Source organism: Pongo pygmaeus, chromosome 2 (genome assembly GCF_028885625.2).
Source record: "Pongo pygmaeus isolate AG05252 chromosome 2, NHGRI_mPonPyg2-v2.0_pri, whole genome shotgun sequence".
NCBI classification, from domain to species: domain Eukaryota; kingdom Metazoa; phylum Chordata; class Mammalia; order Primates; family Hominidae; genus Pongo; species Pongo pygmaeus.
The window spans coordinates 206,157,342-206,171,862 of record NC_085930.1 but is presented as its reverse complement, the minus strand read 5'-3'; the positions used below and the strand labels follow the sequence as shown (position 1 = coordinate 206,171,862).

The 14,521-nt window shown below is 57.3% G+C and overlaps 1 protein-coding gene across 29 annotated transcripts in view; it reads left to right on the top strand.

Moving 5' to 3' along the window:
• TNK2 (tyrosine kinase non receptor 2) overlaps window positions 1-14,521 on the top strand; it is a 43,533-nt gene that overhangs the window by 10,723 nt on the left and 18,289 nt on the right. For 6 of the 29 annotated variants that reach the window (XM_063661336.1, XM_063661334.1, XM_054480442.2 and 3 more), the window contains exons 1-4: window positions 2,516-2,962; window positions 9,697-9,877; window positions 11,158-11,228; window positions 13,190-13,411. In XM_063661336.1, the coding sequence (XP_063517406.1) occupies window positions 2,792-2,962; window positions 9,697-9,877; window positions 11,158-11,228; window positions 13,190-13,411 (645 nt within the window). In that variant the 5' untranslated portion in view covers window positions 2,516-2,791. Of the gene's footprint in view, window positions 1-1,856; window positions 2,174-2,294; window positions 2,320-2,514; window positions 2,963-5,464; window positions 5,839-7,757; window positions 9,619-9,696; window positions 9,878-11,157; window positions 11,229-13,189; window positions 13,412-14,521 lie in introns of those variants that run through there. The other 23 variants (XM_063661333.1, XM_054480440.2, XM_054480444.2 and 20 more) reach the window with 17 other exon arrangements.

Below are 14,521 nucleotides of genomic sequence, written 5' to 3'. Positions count from 1 at the left end.
GTGGCCGGACCGGTGTGCCTGGTGGAGAAGGTGGAGGAAGGAGGAGGAGTCTTGGTTGGGGGTCCGTGGTGGGGTGTGGTTTCTACCTCGGGTGGCTGGTGTTGGCTTGTGATGTTTTCAGCAGGATACAGGAGCGCAGAAGCAGAGTTGAAGGGGTGCTGGTGAGCCCAGTTTGGATGTGCAATGTGCGGTACCTGTGCAGCCTCCTAGCGGAGCTGCCCTGTAAATGTCTGGAAATGTGGGTCTGGAGCCACAGGAATTCAGGAATGGGGACAGCACATGGTGGTAATAGGAGCCCCTGGAGGCGTAGGTCACCCCAGGGAGCAGAGCATCAGTGGAGAATAGAAGAAAACATGAGTTCAAAAGTCTTAGGAAATACAACAGTTAAGAAGCTGGGGGCGGGGTGGGCAGCAGCGGTGGGGGCAGGGGGCAGGTGCAGTGGCTCATGTCTGTAATCCCAGCACTTTGAGAGAGCAAGGCTGGCAGAATGCTTGAGCCCAGGAGTTTGAGACCAGCCTGGGCAACATGACGAAACCTCATCTCTACAAAAAATACAAAAATTAGCTGGGCGTGATAGTGCACACCTGTAATCCCAGCTACTCAGGAGATGGAGGCAGGAGGATTGCTTGAGCCTGGGAGGCAGAGGTTGCAGTGAGCCAAGATCGCACCACTGCACTCCAGTCTGGGGGCACAGTGAGACCTTATCTCAAACAAACAGAAAACATGTGGGGGTGAAGAGGCTTCAGGGCTGGACCATGGGCCTAGCACTGCCAGCAGACACAGCCTTGCCTGCCCTCAGGACCTCAGCTGCCAGGCCCCCCTGGGAGGGAGTGGGCCCCCGTGTCCTGGAGATGGAGAGAGTATGGACAGTCATGGCGTGTGTCTGAATCACTCCCTTTTCTTTCTTGGGCCCTGGCCAGCCTCCTCCCCAGACCAGTGTGATGTCAGGCCCAGCTGACCTGAAGGTGCAGGGTTGCCTGGTGCAGGTTCCTCTGGGATGAGATTCCGAGGGCACCCAGCCTGGCCTTGCTCCAGAAGCTTGGGCTCTGCGCACAGAGGGGTGAGTTAAGGCTGACTAAACTTGGTGGGGCTGACATGTGGAAGCAAGATAATCCTCTGGCTGGGGGAGGAGCTGTAAGCCCCCCTCTCCTCTTCAGTATGTTCTTTTTTCCTTCAGGGCTTGGAGAAGAAGGAGGTGGAGATGGGAGAGGGCCAGCTGGGAGGTAGGGTTGGTGTATATTCCTAAGAATACGGTAGATTGTTTTGGAAAAATCCTCTTGGCCGGAAATTGCCTGTCATGTCTGCGCCTTGGTGTGGATTTGTCACTTCGCATGCAGTTGGAGAGGCTGGAGAGGGGAATGGACAGCAGAGCTGGGCTGGTTTCCAGCCTCTTGTTTCCTTTAGCTCTGCAGAGTGGAGCTAGAAAGAGACAAGTGAAGAGCAGAGGGGGTGTACACCTGGGGTGGATTCTCGAAATCCTAGAGGTAGTTTGGATCCTGTGGATGTCTTACAATAGGGTGGTACTAGGACGCGAGATTTACAGGGGGAGGTGAGGCAGGGAGAAAGCAGGAAAGGGCAGTGGTTTGGATCAGATCCTTTATCCAGCCAGGGCAAGAAGGGAGGGGCCTGGTATTTTCTGCCTTGCCTTCTACAGCCTCCCGGCTTTGCAGCTACTCCCAGGACTAGTGTGTGCCTTTAGCTGCAGTAAGATGCCGAGGAGCTTCTGTACAGCATAGAACCAGGCGTTTGGGGGCCTCACCGGCAGTCATCCACCTACCCTGGTGTGCTTGGGGTGGGGAAGGGGCTGTGTGAGGAGAGTGGGCCTTAGGGGGAGCCTCACCTAGTGCCCTCCCAGGGTCTGGCTCAGCCTTGACGCTGCGTGGGGAGGAGAGGTCGCGGTATCTGTCTCTCCTCTGCCCCAACCCAGGGAGGGTGCCCTGAGCTCAGCCCTAAATACCCGGTACTAAAGAGTCAGTGGCTGCTTCAGATGCCACCAGAATGAGAAGCGGTGCCTTGGGGCCCCGGGGGAGAGGAAGAGCCTCTGCCCTGGGACTTCCTGTGCCGGCGATGGCCTCGCGCCAGTGCTGGGCGCGGCGCCCCCGCGTGGGCCTGTGTCGGGGCGGCTTTTCAGCAGGAGTCCGGGCCCTCGTGTCACCGCTCTGAAGTCAGGGAGGTCCGTGCGTGCCCAGCGCACAGCGCGTGCGGCGTTGCGGGAGTGGCGCGCGGGGAATCGGCCGCCGGGGCCTGGGGCGGGGGCGTGGCCTGCGCGGGAGGCGGGCGCTGGGAGGCGGCTGAGCGCGGGGCCGAGCTGCGGGGCAGGTGGGCGCCCGGCGTTCTGGGAGCAGGCGGCCCCGGGGCGGGCTGGGGGCGGGGGGGCTGCAGGCCCCGGGGTGCCTCGGAGGAGGGGTCTCAGGGGGAGTCGGACGGAGGCCTCTCTGCTGTGGGCTTCTCGGATGGCCGTTCGCCGTGAATACGGGGGACTCGGGAATCCCCAAGGCCCCGGTTGGTGGCTCCGGGGACCTGGAGGCGGGCCGAGGGCTGCGTGGAGCCCGGTTCCGCGGCCGGCGAAGGCAGAGCCCCGGCTCTCTCTCGGTGGGGGTCAGCCCGGGGCTGGCACGGCTGGCTCCCCGGGAGAGGGTGGGAGCCGCGCCGCGGAGAGGAGGAGCGGAGCTGGGCCGGGCCGCAGGCCCGCAGGAGGAGGGGCGCGATGAGGCTGTGGGGGGCGGGGGTCACAAACTGGGGCCTCCCCCGGGGCTGAGACGCAGTAGCGGCCCTGCGCTCCTTCTGGAGGATGCTCGAGGCCCGGCCTCCCAGGACGCAGGGCAGTGACGCTGCCGGTGCCGCTGCGGGGCGGGGGCTGCGGGCGCTGCTTCTCTCCCTGACCGCAGCCACTGGGCTTTTGGGCTCCATGGGGGAGAGATCTGCTTACCAGCGCCTGGCTGGGAGCGAGGAGGGACCGCAGGTAATGGGGAAGGCTAGGGGACAGCCAGACACCTGGGCCCCAGACCCCTTCGTCTGCTGTGAGCCGGGCCCAGCCCTGCCCCCTGCGGCAGCCTCTCAGGAGTGAGGGTGTCTGCTCCTGGGCCAGGGAACAGAGAGCGGTGTGTTTTCTGTGGGTGTCGCGGTGGTGACTTAGTGATGCTGGCATCTGCCTCTGTGTGCATGGATCCCCTGGGACCCCAAAAAGCTGCCCGTTGGGCTTTCTTCCATGCCCCAAGGGAGTCCAGGAAGCACTGCTAGGATTGGGGTTCAGTCTTTTAGGAGAGCTGAGTCTGTATGTCCTGGGCATTCCCATTTCCTAGCCTTTTGAGTATGAATATCAAGCCAGATGTCCTTGTTGGCTTTTGAAAATATGGTCACTGTGTTGATGGATGGGGCCGCTTCCCTTCGCCCTGGAGAGAAAGCACTTCGTCTCCCGACCGGCAGAGGGCAGTAGCTGACAGGAGAAAGGGGGACTCGGTGGGAGCGTTGGGGCTTAAGGTCGGGCTGTTTTCCTGGGCGAGGAGAAAGGGGGCGGGGCCGGGCCGGGCGCGGTGGCTCACGCCCGTCATCTCAGCACTTTGGGAGGCCGAGGCGGGCAGATCACCTGAGATCAGGACGCTGAGGTCAGGAGTTCGGGACCAGCCTGGCCAACATGGCGAAAAAAAAAAAAAAATAGCTGGGCATGGTGGCAGGTGCCTGTAATCCCAGCTACTCGGGAGGCTGAGGCAGGACAATCACTTGAACCCAGGATCGCGCCACTGCACTCAAGCCTGGGCGATAGAGCAAGACTCTCAAAAAAAAAAAAAAAAAAAAGAAAAAGGAGGGGGATTCCAGGAGCTGGCCTGGCTCTGACCCGCAAATACTTTGCTTCTTCCCGCAGCTGGATTACTGAGCCAGTTACAGGTCTTGTTCTTACTGGACATCCAAGGAGGGGAGAGTCAGGCGTGGGGTTCTGGTGACTTTGAGACACATATTTCTGGGGATGCTAGAGTTTTTAATCTGGCTATTCTGATCCAGCAGACCCATTTTGAAGTAGAGGGAATAACCCCGCTTAAATTGTTCCCCTGCCCCCGGTCCCTGGGTCTCCTTCCAGGTGTGCTTGGTGCCAGGGTAGGCTGTAGGCTTCTCTGATGCAAGGCACAGTCAGCCAAGGTTTGGGGAAAAGTCAGCTCCAGTGTAACGTAGGCCTGACCTTGTCCACCTGACCTCAGCCCCCACTCAGTCCACACCTGCTATCTCCACAAGCTTTGTGGGGTGGATGACGGGATGAGGAAGAGGGACTGAAGTTGGGGGTGTCCTCCTCCCCACCTCCTGGAGTTAGACCAGGAAATGGCTGTCCCTTTCGGCATCATCAGGGAGGTCAAGCGCTGGGAGAGGCCCTGGGAAGGGAGCCTGGGATGCTGAGTCCCCAAAGCCCTGCTCCCCAGCTGCCCACCCCTCCAGCCAGCTGAGGCTCCCTGAGCTGGTGGCCAGCTGGACAGGGACAAGAGAGCAGTGTGCAAGAAACAGGGGCTCCCTAGGCATGGCTCAGCAGGGAGCGGGGGGTGCCTGGGGAGCTGGAGAGGGCTTCCTGCAGCTGTCAGGTGTGTCTGGGGGCTGTAGCGAGGGGGGTGTAAGAGCAGCTGGCACCCTTTGAGGAGGGCCAGAGAAATCATTTGTCAGTTCTAGAAACATGGGGGCCCCACGGGGGCTTGATGGAGTGTCTCTAGGCCCCTTAATCTGAGGCTGTGGTCTGTGTCGGGGGTGTTACACAGGAGACATCCTACAGCTTTGGGGTGGGGGCATCCCAGCAGGAGTCTCAGGGCATATTTGTTTGTTTTGAGGGGGTTTGGGAACTTGGCCACCTGCTCTGGGTAGGAGGCACTCTGGGTGTTTGGGCAGCAGACAGGGCCACCCCAGGGGAGGGGGTGAGGATCCTCACCCCACCCTACGCTTGCTCTTGGCTGGACTGCCCCGCTCTGGCAGGCTGCCGGCCTCCTATTTCCGTCGGGCACCAGGGTAACGGCCACGTTAGGGTCTGAGCCAGGAGACGCCCAGCCAAGGCTGGGACTGGGGGGTGGGGGAGGGTCTCTGAAGAGTCATCGCAGGGCCCAGCAGAGCCTCTGGGGCCCAAGCCTCCCACTCAGGCTGTGTGTTAGTCCCCACGTCCCCACACAAGCCCATGAGGGAGTCCACAGCCCTGCTTTGTACATGCTGTTTGAGTCACAGAGCCCCCACTCTAAAGTCGCAGGAGTTGTCTGCAACTGTGAGGGCTGGGGTAGAAGCCAGAGACAGGAGCTTTGTGTATGGGGAGGCAGGGGGGCCAGCGCGGGTGGCTGGGAGGAAGAGTCCCCCCCATTCCTGCCGCCCTCTTGGCAGTGATTCAGAAAGGTCCTTTTTCAGCCAGTGTCAGAGCTGCTCAGCTGGGGAGGGAGGGAAGGAGGGAGGGAGAGAGAGAGAGGCAGGCAGGCAGGCAGGAGGGAGGGCGGGTGGGCGGGCAGTCGGGTGGGGAAGCCGGGGAGTAGGGCTGGACTGTGGCCACTGCCCTGGAGAGAAGACAGAAACAGGACAGAGGATCCTGGCTGCAGCCAGCGTGAGGAAAGCTCCTCCGTTCCCTGCCAGACTGGCCAGCTGTGGAAACCCAGCCGGGCTTGCAGCAGAGTGGAGGGGCCCACCCCGTTCTTCCTCATTTCCTGCCCCTGGTGTGGGATTTGGGGGGCTCCTGGGCAGAGTGCGAAGCTCCGGAGCCGAGGCCGCCGGATCCCCGGTGACTGCTCAGGGGGGTCCCGCTGCGTGGAGATGCCGGCAGCACGTCGGTTCCCTGGCCTGGAGCTCTCCTTCCCTCTCCTGGCCAGACTGCGGCGACGCCTGTACACAGTGAGTGGGGGGCAGGGGCTGCACTGCTGGGGACTGGCTGGGCTCCTCAGCACCAGCACTTGACTGAGAGGCAGAAAGCAGGATTGGGAGCGGCTGAGGGACCCCGCCAGTGCGGGCTTGACGGGGGGCCCGGGCCAAGTGGCCTCCCTGCGGCTGCTGCATTCATTGTTCTTGGCCTGTGTGTTTGCACGCCGGCCACAGAGTAGTGACGGACACAGGTGTGCAGACTCCGCGAGGTGCTGGGGGCCAGGCCCATGCAGAATTGGAGAGTGTTTGAACTCGGGAGGAGCTGCAGCCATGCCCTGTGCTGCACAAAGAACTTTGGGCTGGAGGGGGACTTAGAGGGGAGGCGGACCCCTGCGGTGTCACCCTGGACTGAGACCCTGACTGCCTCCCTCACCGGGATCCCGCAGTTCTTTCCCGTCCTCCCACACGCATCCCCTGTGCAGAGCCGCACTGCTGGGTCAGGGAGCATGGAGGGGAGTGTGCAGCTGAGCAGAGGTGCATTAGCTGGTGTTTCAGGGAGAGGGAAAGGGCCGGGCTGTGCTTTCTGAAGAGCTTCAGGGGAGGGGCCTCTGGGTCTCCCCCAGCCCTGACCACCCCGGGCATGGCTTTGAGCTGTTTTCAGGAGCCTAGAGGAGGGGGCCTGGATCCTTGGGAGTTGGTGGTGGGAGGAAGAAGAGGGGGCCTGGAGACTGCTCACCCTGCGGGAGACTAGGAGCCCCCATCCTGAGGCTGAGCCCTGGAGGGGGTGGGGTCACTTTGCTCCAGGGACAGGGCAGTGGTGGCCAGGCCATGGCCGTGGCCGGGTAGAGGGGAGACGCTGCCTAGGCCCGTGACTGCCAGTGCGCCTCTGGGCTTGCTTCCGGAAAGCCGCAGCGCCTGGTCCTCTTAAACTCCACTCCTCTTGTTTTGTAAACAGATGATTTTGTTGAGGATAAATGAATACAGCTTAATACTTAGAACTGTTCCTCGCATATAGTAAGTGCAGTTGAAGTGTTAGATTTTATTTTATTTTGAGATGCAGTTTTGCTCTTGTTGCCCAGGCTGGAGTGCAATGGCATAATCTTGGCTCACCACAGCCTCCGCCTCCCGGGTTCAAGTGATTCTCCTGCCTCAGCCTCCTGAGTAGCTGGGATTACAGGCATGTGCCACCACGCCCGGCTAATTTTCTATTTTTAGTAGAGACGGGGTTTCTCCATGTTGGTCAGGCTGGTCTCGAACTCAGGTGATCCGCCCACCTCAGCCTCTCTGAGTGCTGGGATTACAGGCGTGAGCCACTGCGCTCAGCCTAGATGTTATTTTTATTGTTACTCGTCTTAAATAAAGTTAATAGAAATATATAACCTGTTATATTAACGTGTTAACCTGTGTACAATGAAACAAGCAACACAGTGGGAACTCTAATATAAAGAGACATAAGAGGAAGGTAATAATATTTTATGTATCCTAATACGTTAGTAACCTAGACAGTGTAGTAAGGAGTCAGATCCTGAGACCTCAGGTGGAAACACCGTGAAGGCAGCATCTGCAAGTGCTGACCGAGAGGGGAGTTTTGAAATAATGAGAGGGGGTTGCCTTCATTGACATTTTTTGCAAATAGTGGACCTCTGCTATGTTCTGAATAAAGCAAAGTCCATTTTCCCTTAAGTTTACACAGTAGTTTCATTCCAGGAAAATTTATTTTATATTAAAACCATAAGGCCAGGAGCAGTGGCTCACGTCTGTAATCCCAGCACTTAGGGAGGCCAAGGCAGGTGGATCACTTGAGGTCAGGGGTTCGAGACCAGCCTGGCCAACATGGAGGAACCCCGTCTCTACTAAAAATACAAAAATTAGCCGGGCGTGGTGGCAGGTGCCTGTAATCCCAGCTTCTCGGGAGGCTGAGGTGGGAGAATTGCCTGAACCTGGGAGGCTGAGTTTGCAGTGAGCCAAGATCATACCATTGTACTCCAGCCTGGGTGACAGAGTGAGACTGTGTCTCAAAACAAACAAACAAAAAACTATAAAAGTACTTTCTTGTTTATATATAAAGTGGGATCATATTCTAGCTTTGCATGATCATAAACACCTTCATGAATTGAGTTGTGTGGGATTTGGGACAGTGCGAGAATGTCCTATGCATTGCAGGCTAGCTCACGCTCTTGTCCCCAAACCACCCACTGAATGTCACTAAGGCCCCTCCCAAATGTTGTGGCAACCAAACCTGTCCCATAGGGGGCTGTGCAGCCTCAGGAGAACCGTTCCAGTAAAGGGTTACAGCTTTAAGGAAACCACCGGCTGGCCCAGCTGCCTGCCCGGTCGCCGAGGTGGAAGAGCCAGGATTTGAACTGAGGGTTTCTCATTCCCCTTTGTTACTCTTTGTACTTCCCTGAGCTGCCTGAAAAAGTCAGAACTGGCACTGTGTTGGCAGGGCCACTGGGAACTGTGGGGGCAGGAGGCTCATGCTGGGCCTGGGCTGTGTGTGCCTGCTTCTCTGAGTGCTGCTCACTGTGATGGGAGCTGGAGAGGAGGGCACCGCTGAGTGGGGGAGGGGGATGGCTTGGTCCCCAGCCGGGCAGCTGGCCTTTTTTCTCTTGCCTGTTTTCCTCTTTGGGGATCGAGCATGGGTCAGGGGCTAGCCTGGCCACGCCCTCAGCTCTGACATACCTGACGCAGACAGGGGTGGGTTTGCTGTGCGGTGGATCCGCTTGCTTAGTTTTGCAGGTGCCACCAGCTTCTTTATCTGGGCCCAGGAGAGTGTAGGTCAGAGGTCACTCTCCGGTACCATCTGCTGATTGCGGCCTGCAGTGTGCTTTGTCCAGTACGCTGTGTGTGCGTTTGCGTGCATTTCAGGTCTGAACTATTCAGCATTGTTAAAAAGTCAGGAGAAAGACGAATATTAAGTGAAATCAGGGAACAGAATGGTGTGGTCAATGCGTGAATATTTGTGTAGGGACAACAGAGTTTGAAGCGTCCGCAGAAGACGTCTCTGGCAGCTCCTGGGGAGCTGGGTAGCTGTGCAGTTGGGGAGGGGATGAGATTTGTGGCTCAGTGTGCCTTCTGGATATTTTACCATGTGCATATATTACCTTTTCCAAACAAACTAATGGTGAGATTTCACATATAAATTGAGATTTCTTTCTTGAAAAAATGGAAAGCTTTGACCACACTGGGCCACAGTCTCTTGTGACAACCACTGATGGGATCTGAGCTCCCTGTTGACAGGGGCGTCTGCAAGCCCACCCCAGGCCCCACCCCTCCCTCTTGTCTTCTGCTTGCTGTGGCCCTGTAGGCACTTGAGTGGTGGCCCGTGGAGGGGTCTTTGGATTGTTAGGAGAGGCTGGGGTGGTCAGGCGTTGGGAGGAACTTAGCTTAAGAGCTCATCTGATCTTGAGAATTTTCTCCATCACATCTGAGGAGTCTATAGATGGGTCTCAGGGCACACTGCACCCTGCAGAGATTTTTATCAAATATTAGGAGTAAGAACACGTCGATGTTCCCGGAGAGACCACTGTTAGTTTTTAAAAGATTTTCAAGGGCTTTCGACCCCTAGAAACTTAGAGCAGGTGAGGAACATGAGCACAGACGGGTTGATCTTGGGTCACTCAGCCACAGATCACATTTCGGGAGCAAGACCCTGACTCCTGACTCCAGGGACAGTGCAGTATCTCCACTGCCCTAATTGTGCCCTGTGGCTGGCAGGAATAGGGGACGTGGGTCCAGGCGGTTCTCAGTAGCTTCTCTCGGGAGTCAGAAGGTGGTGTGAGCCCTTCCAGGTGGATGTGTAGTGGGATGAAGGTGAGCCCAGGTCACTCGGGCAGGCCCCTGTTGTCCCCCAACAACCCTTGTCCCTGAGCCACTCCTCCCTCCCCACAGAGGCTGGGAGGCGGCAGCATGCAGCCAGAGGAGGGCACAGGCTGGCTGCTGGAGCTGCTGTCCGAGGTGCAGCTGCAACAGTACTTCCTGCGGCTCCGAGATGACCTCAATGTCACCCGCCTGTCCCACTTTGAGTACGTCAAGAATGAGGACCTGGAGAAGATCGGCATGGGCCGGCCTGGTAGGTGGGATGTTGGCCTGGCTTGTCTTGCCCCTCACCGTTTCCGTCCTCTGTCCTCAGGACCACTCAGTGTGCGGGTGGCAGCTGAGAACTCTGTCTGTCCCAGAGCTCTGAGGGAGCAGGAGGGACATCAGTAGTTGCTGATGTGTGATGAGAACAGTTGGCAGTTGTAAAGGTGAATTGGAGTTTGAGGAGAGTGAGGCCTTCCCTAAAGCCGGCTACACAGGAGTCACTCCATGCCACGTTCTGATTGTTCTCTACTATGTCCTCCATCGCCCCTCCTTCATAAGCCATCAAATTGAGTCTGGTTCTCATCATTCTGAATACCCGGGGGTCCATGTCCAGAGATCTGTAGGGAGAACGCTAGCTCTCAGATGGTTTGCTGATTCGCGCTCATGCTCTCTTTCTCGCTCTCTCACACGCACACACATATGCACACGCACATGCACACGCGCACACATACACGGGCACGCACACGCATGTGCGGGCACGCACACGCATGTGCGGGCACGCACACGCATGTGCGGGCATACGCACACACACGCACGCACTCGCTTGCGCACACAGACACGCACACATACATGCGCACACGTGCACACGCATGCGCACACGCACACACGCATACACACACACGCACAGGCACGCACGCACACACATACACGCAGGCACACACGCAGATGCACACACACGCACGCACACACACACAGGTTTGCTCTGATATGAGTTCAGCCCTTCATATTTTTCCTAAAAGGGGGTTGTAGCATCTAAAAAGTCATGATGTTCTTCATAGAAGGTTAGAAACATATTAGGGCTTTCAAGTTAAAATAGCTAAATAGGTAATAATGTGTCAAGTTAGACACTGACTTAGTTAAAATAGCTAAATAGGTAGTAATGTGCTAAGTTAGACATTGACTTATGCTACTTTAGGCTTGGATAGTTGGTGTCTGATGCCAGTAGCCTAAGAATTTTACGGAGGGAAAAAAACCTCAACATTGAGAAAATCCTGTTCATTACCTTGATTTTTCCTGAGAACTGGGAGAAGCCCATCGCTTCAAGTTTTTGGTTAAACACCTTCACCCAGTTTGAGAGCCAGTGCCAGGAAGTGGCGTGCAGAGACTGTCTGGTCAGTTGAGGCTCCGAGTTAGTTGGGGTTGATTTCATTGCTATCATCGTGCTGGACGGTGTCTAGTGGCATACTCACCCCCAAGGGGACCACAGGCAGCAGCCTCTCTTGGGCTACGGCGGCCTTCACAGCACGGGGTTCCCCACCCTCCCTGCAGGCCAGCGGCGGCTGTGGGAGGCTGTGAAGAGGAGGAAGGCCTTGTGCAAACGCAAGTCGTGGATGAGTAAGGTGGGTGAGGAGGTGGGTGAGGAGGTGGGAGGGTGGCAGCCTCGAACGCCCCCTCTGCTTCCGGTCCTGGGAACCTTCCTCAGCTCCCCGGCAGGTCGAATCTCGCCGTTCCGCCGGCACTTTGTACAGGACCCCCGCCTCCAGGGTCTTATCGGGCAGGGCACTTGTAGAGCTGCCGGGCTAAGTGTCTGTCTCCGCCAGATACGGACACGCGAGCAGCCTGCGTGCGGTGAGGCCTTCACAGCCCCTCTCAGCATGCCTGGAACAGGAGCTTATTGACAAGTGTGCCTTAACTTAGCCCCGCTGTGTCTGAGCATTGGGGCCAGTGTCCAGCGTGGGGTGGTGGACCTGTCTGGACCCAGAACATCTTTGCTTGGCTTCTCTCCTCCCCGACCCTCTCTAATCTGTGGGTTTCTCTGGTCGTCTGTCCCTGCTGACAGCTTCCTTCCCCACAGCCTGTCCCCACCTCTCCCCACACCTTGTCCTAATTTGGGTCTGTGGTGTAGTGAATCCCTGGTCTGACTCAGTGGAACTTCGCCCATTGTCTGGAAGACAATGAGAGAGGAAGTGAGCCAGCCATGGCCTTTCCTCCCCACTTCTGGCTTCAGGGCTGGGTTGGGGGGTGGGCAGGGCCGGGCAGCTGGAGTGGGATTGGGCAGCAGAGATTTTCCTGGCCGCAATCCGGCAAAGGGGCTGTCTCTTGGGATCCTGTGGCTTTTTCTGGGAACACTGTCCTGGTCCTTTGCCCGGGTTTTAGGGAAGGATGAGTAGTGTCGGGATGGTGGAAGCAGGAGAAGAGAGCAGCGTGGTTTGCCGAGATTAGGGGTGCTGAGATTTAGGGGTCTTGGATCTGCCACTGGCTCTTGATAGGTCCCTGGGTGGTCAGTGGCCTCCAGATTTTTGTTGTGTCTTCAGTGAAATGATGCTGGGCCCCACTGCCCAGCTCACCTCCTGGGGCTGTAGGAGGCACCGGAGATAATGGCTGCGGAGGGTCTTGTAACCTGAACATTGCTTGCAAACGTAAGGAATTCTAGTTACTGGGAGGAAGCACAGGGCAGAGGCCAGAAGAGGCCCTCAGATTTGAGGCACCCTAGCCCGGACAGACAAGGATCCACCAGCTCTGGGGGCGTGAGACCCAAGCTGGCAAGAATCTGCAGCCTGGAGCCGAGGCTGTGGGTGCCTCAGTGGAGGCCGAGTCAGACTGATGTGGCAGCTTTGACCCTCACGGCCTCCTTTCTTCTGTCCCTTGACCTTCGGCCCCTCCCTGTCCACCGTGGCCTCCGAGTCTCCTCCACTCTTCCTTCTGTCTCAGCCCTCAGCTCTAGGCGCCCCTCCAGAGACCCAGCTGTCTTCCCAGGCCCCTCCCCAGCAAGGACTAGCTTCATCTGAACCACACACACACTCACGGTTCAACCTCAGACTAAAATTATCCTCTCCCCTGGGCAGGATGAAGGGCAGCCGACTCCCTGGTGAGGGTGGAGACAGACAGCACCAAATGGTCAGGCCAGAGAAGGGGCCAGGGCTAAAAATGGACAAGGAGGTGTTTGTGGAGGGCCCCTGCGGCTCCTGCGCCATCGACGCGGGTTAGGGCTGGAGTCTGCAGGGTGGCGGGTGCAGGAAGGGAGGGTGGGGCAGGACTGGGAGGAGACTCGGACCTTGGCTGGCGGTGCCCTCCCTGTCCACACAGCTGGGTGTGGGGCCACTCAGCCACAGGCTGCATGCCTGTCGGTCTTTTTCTGGCACCCTCCTTGAGGCCAGCATCAGGCTTTGGGTTCGTATTTGGGGGTGTGCCCTGGACGGAGTGTGGGCTTCCAGCCAGGCTGCCCCACTGGCAGTTTGGCAAAGCCAGGACCTATCTGGAAGCCGAAGCCAGGGATCACCAGGTGGACCCAGCAGGGTGGGACTGAGTGACTGACCCTGGGGTGTTGGATTCCATCTGGCCCCCGGCTGCCTTCAAACAGGTGTTCAGTGGAAAGCGACTGGAGGCTGAGTTCCCCGCTCATCACTCTCAGAGCACCTTCCGGAAGACCTCGCCCGCCCCTGGGGGCCCAGCAGGGGAGGGACCCCTGCAGAGCCTTACCTGCCTCATTGGGGAGAAGGACCTGCGCCTCCTGGAGAAGCTGGGCGATGGCTCCTTTGGCGTGGTGCGCAGGGGCGAGTGGGACGCGCCCTCAGGGAAGACGGTGAGCTCTCTGTGTCCTGCCAGTGCAGCAGAGGCATGGGACCTGGGGCTGGTAGTGGCTCTTCTGCCCCCAACCAGGATGTGGATGGGACCGGGGACGCGTCACAGTGTGGCTCATCCCAGAGTCCATGCTCAAGATTTTTGGGGTTTTATTTATTTATTTTTTTGAGACGGAGTCTCGCTCTGTCGCCCAGGCTGGAGCGCAATAGGCACGATCTTGGCTCCCTGCAACCTCCACTTTCTGGGTTCAAGAGATCCTCCTGCCTCAGCCTCCTGAGTAGCTGGGATTACAGGTGCGCGCCACCACACCCAGCTAGTTTCTGTCTTTTTAGTAGAGATGGGGTTTCACCATGTTGGCCAGGCTGGTCTCAAACCCCTGACCTCAGGTGATCTGCCCACCTTAGCCTCCCAAAGTGCTGGGATTACAGATGTGAGCCACTATGCCCAGCCCATGCTCAGGTTTAACTAAGCACATTTATTATTTCAACTATAAAAATAATTTACTTATTATAAAATTTGGAAAGTATTTGAAAAACAAGAAAAAAAAGTTGCGTGTAATCCCACCAGTCAGAGGAAGCCGAGTTGGCATTTCTGCCTCTTCCTCCCACTTTAGGTATTTTGTTGGATTTAGTTAAGATACAAATTCTGGATACAGCTTTTAAAATCTTGTTCTTTCTTCTCGGCATTGCATTTAACATTTTCCCCTCAGGGATAACGTGTGCACCACAGCATACAGTTCTGGTGTGAGTGTTTCCTATGCAGAAGCCGTGTCCTTACTGCTCAGATCACGTGTGGTGCATTCCCGGCACCTCAGAGGGCTCCTCATGCTCCGTCCACTCAGTGCATCCTTCTCCTGGGGAAGCTGCTGTCACTCAGTGCGTCCTTCTCCTGGGGAAGTCGCTGTGCCGACTTCTAGCTCCACACGTTTGTTTTTGGCATTACATTTAAAGCATTTTCCTTCTACAGCAAAATACCTTTTAATATTCCATTTTATGACCAGCCTGAGCAATATGGAGAAACCCCATCTCTACTAAAATACAAAATTAGCCAGGCGTGGTGGCACCTGCCTGTAATCCCAGCTACTCAGGAGGCTGAGGCAGGAGAATCACTT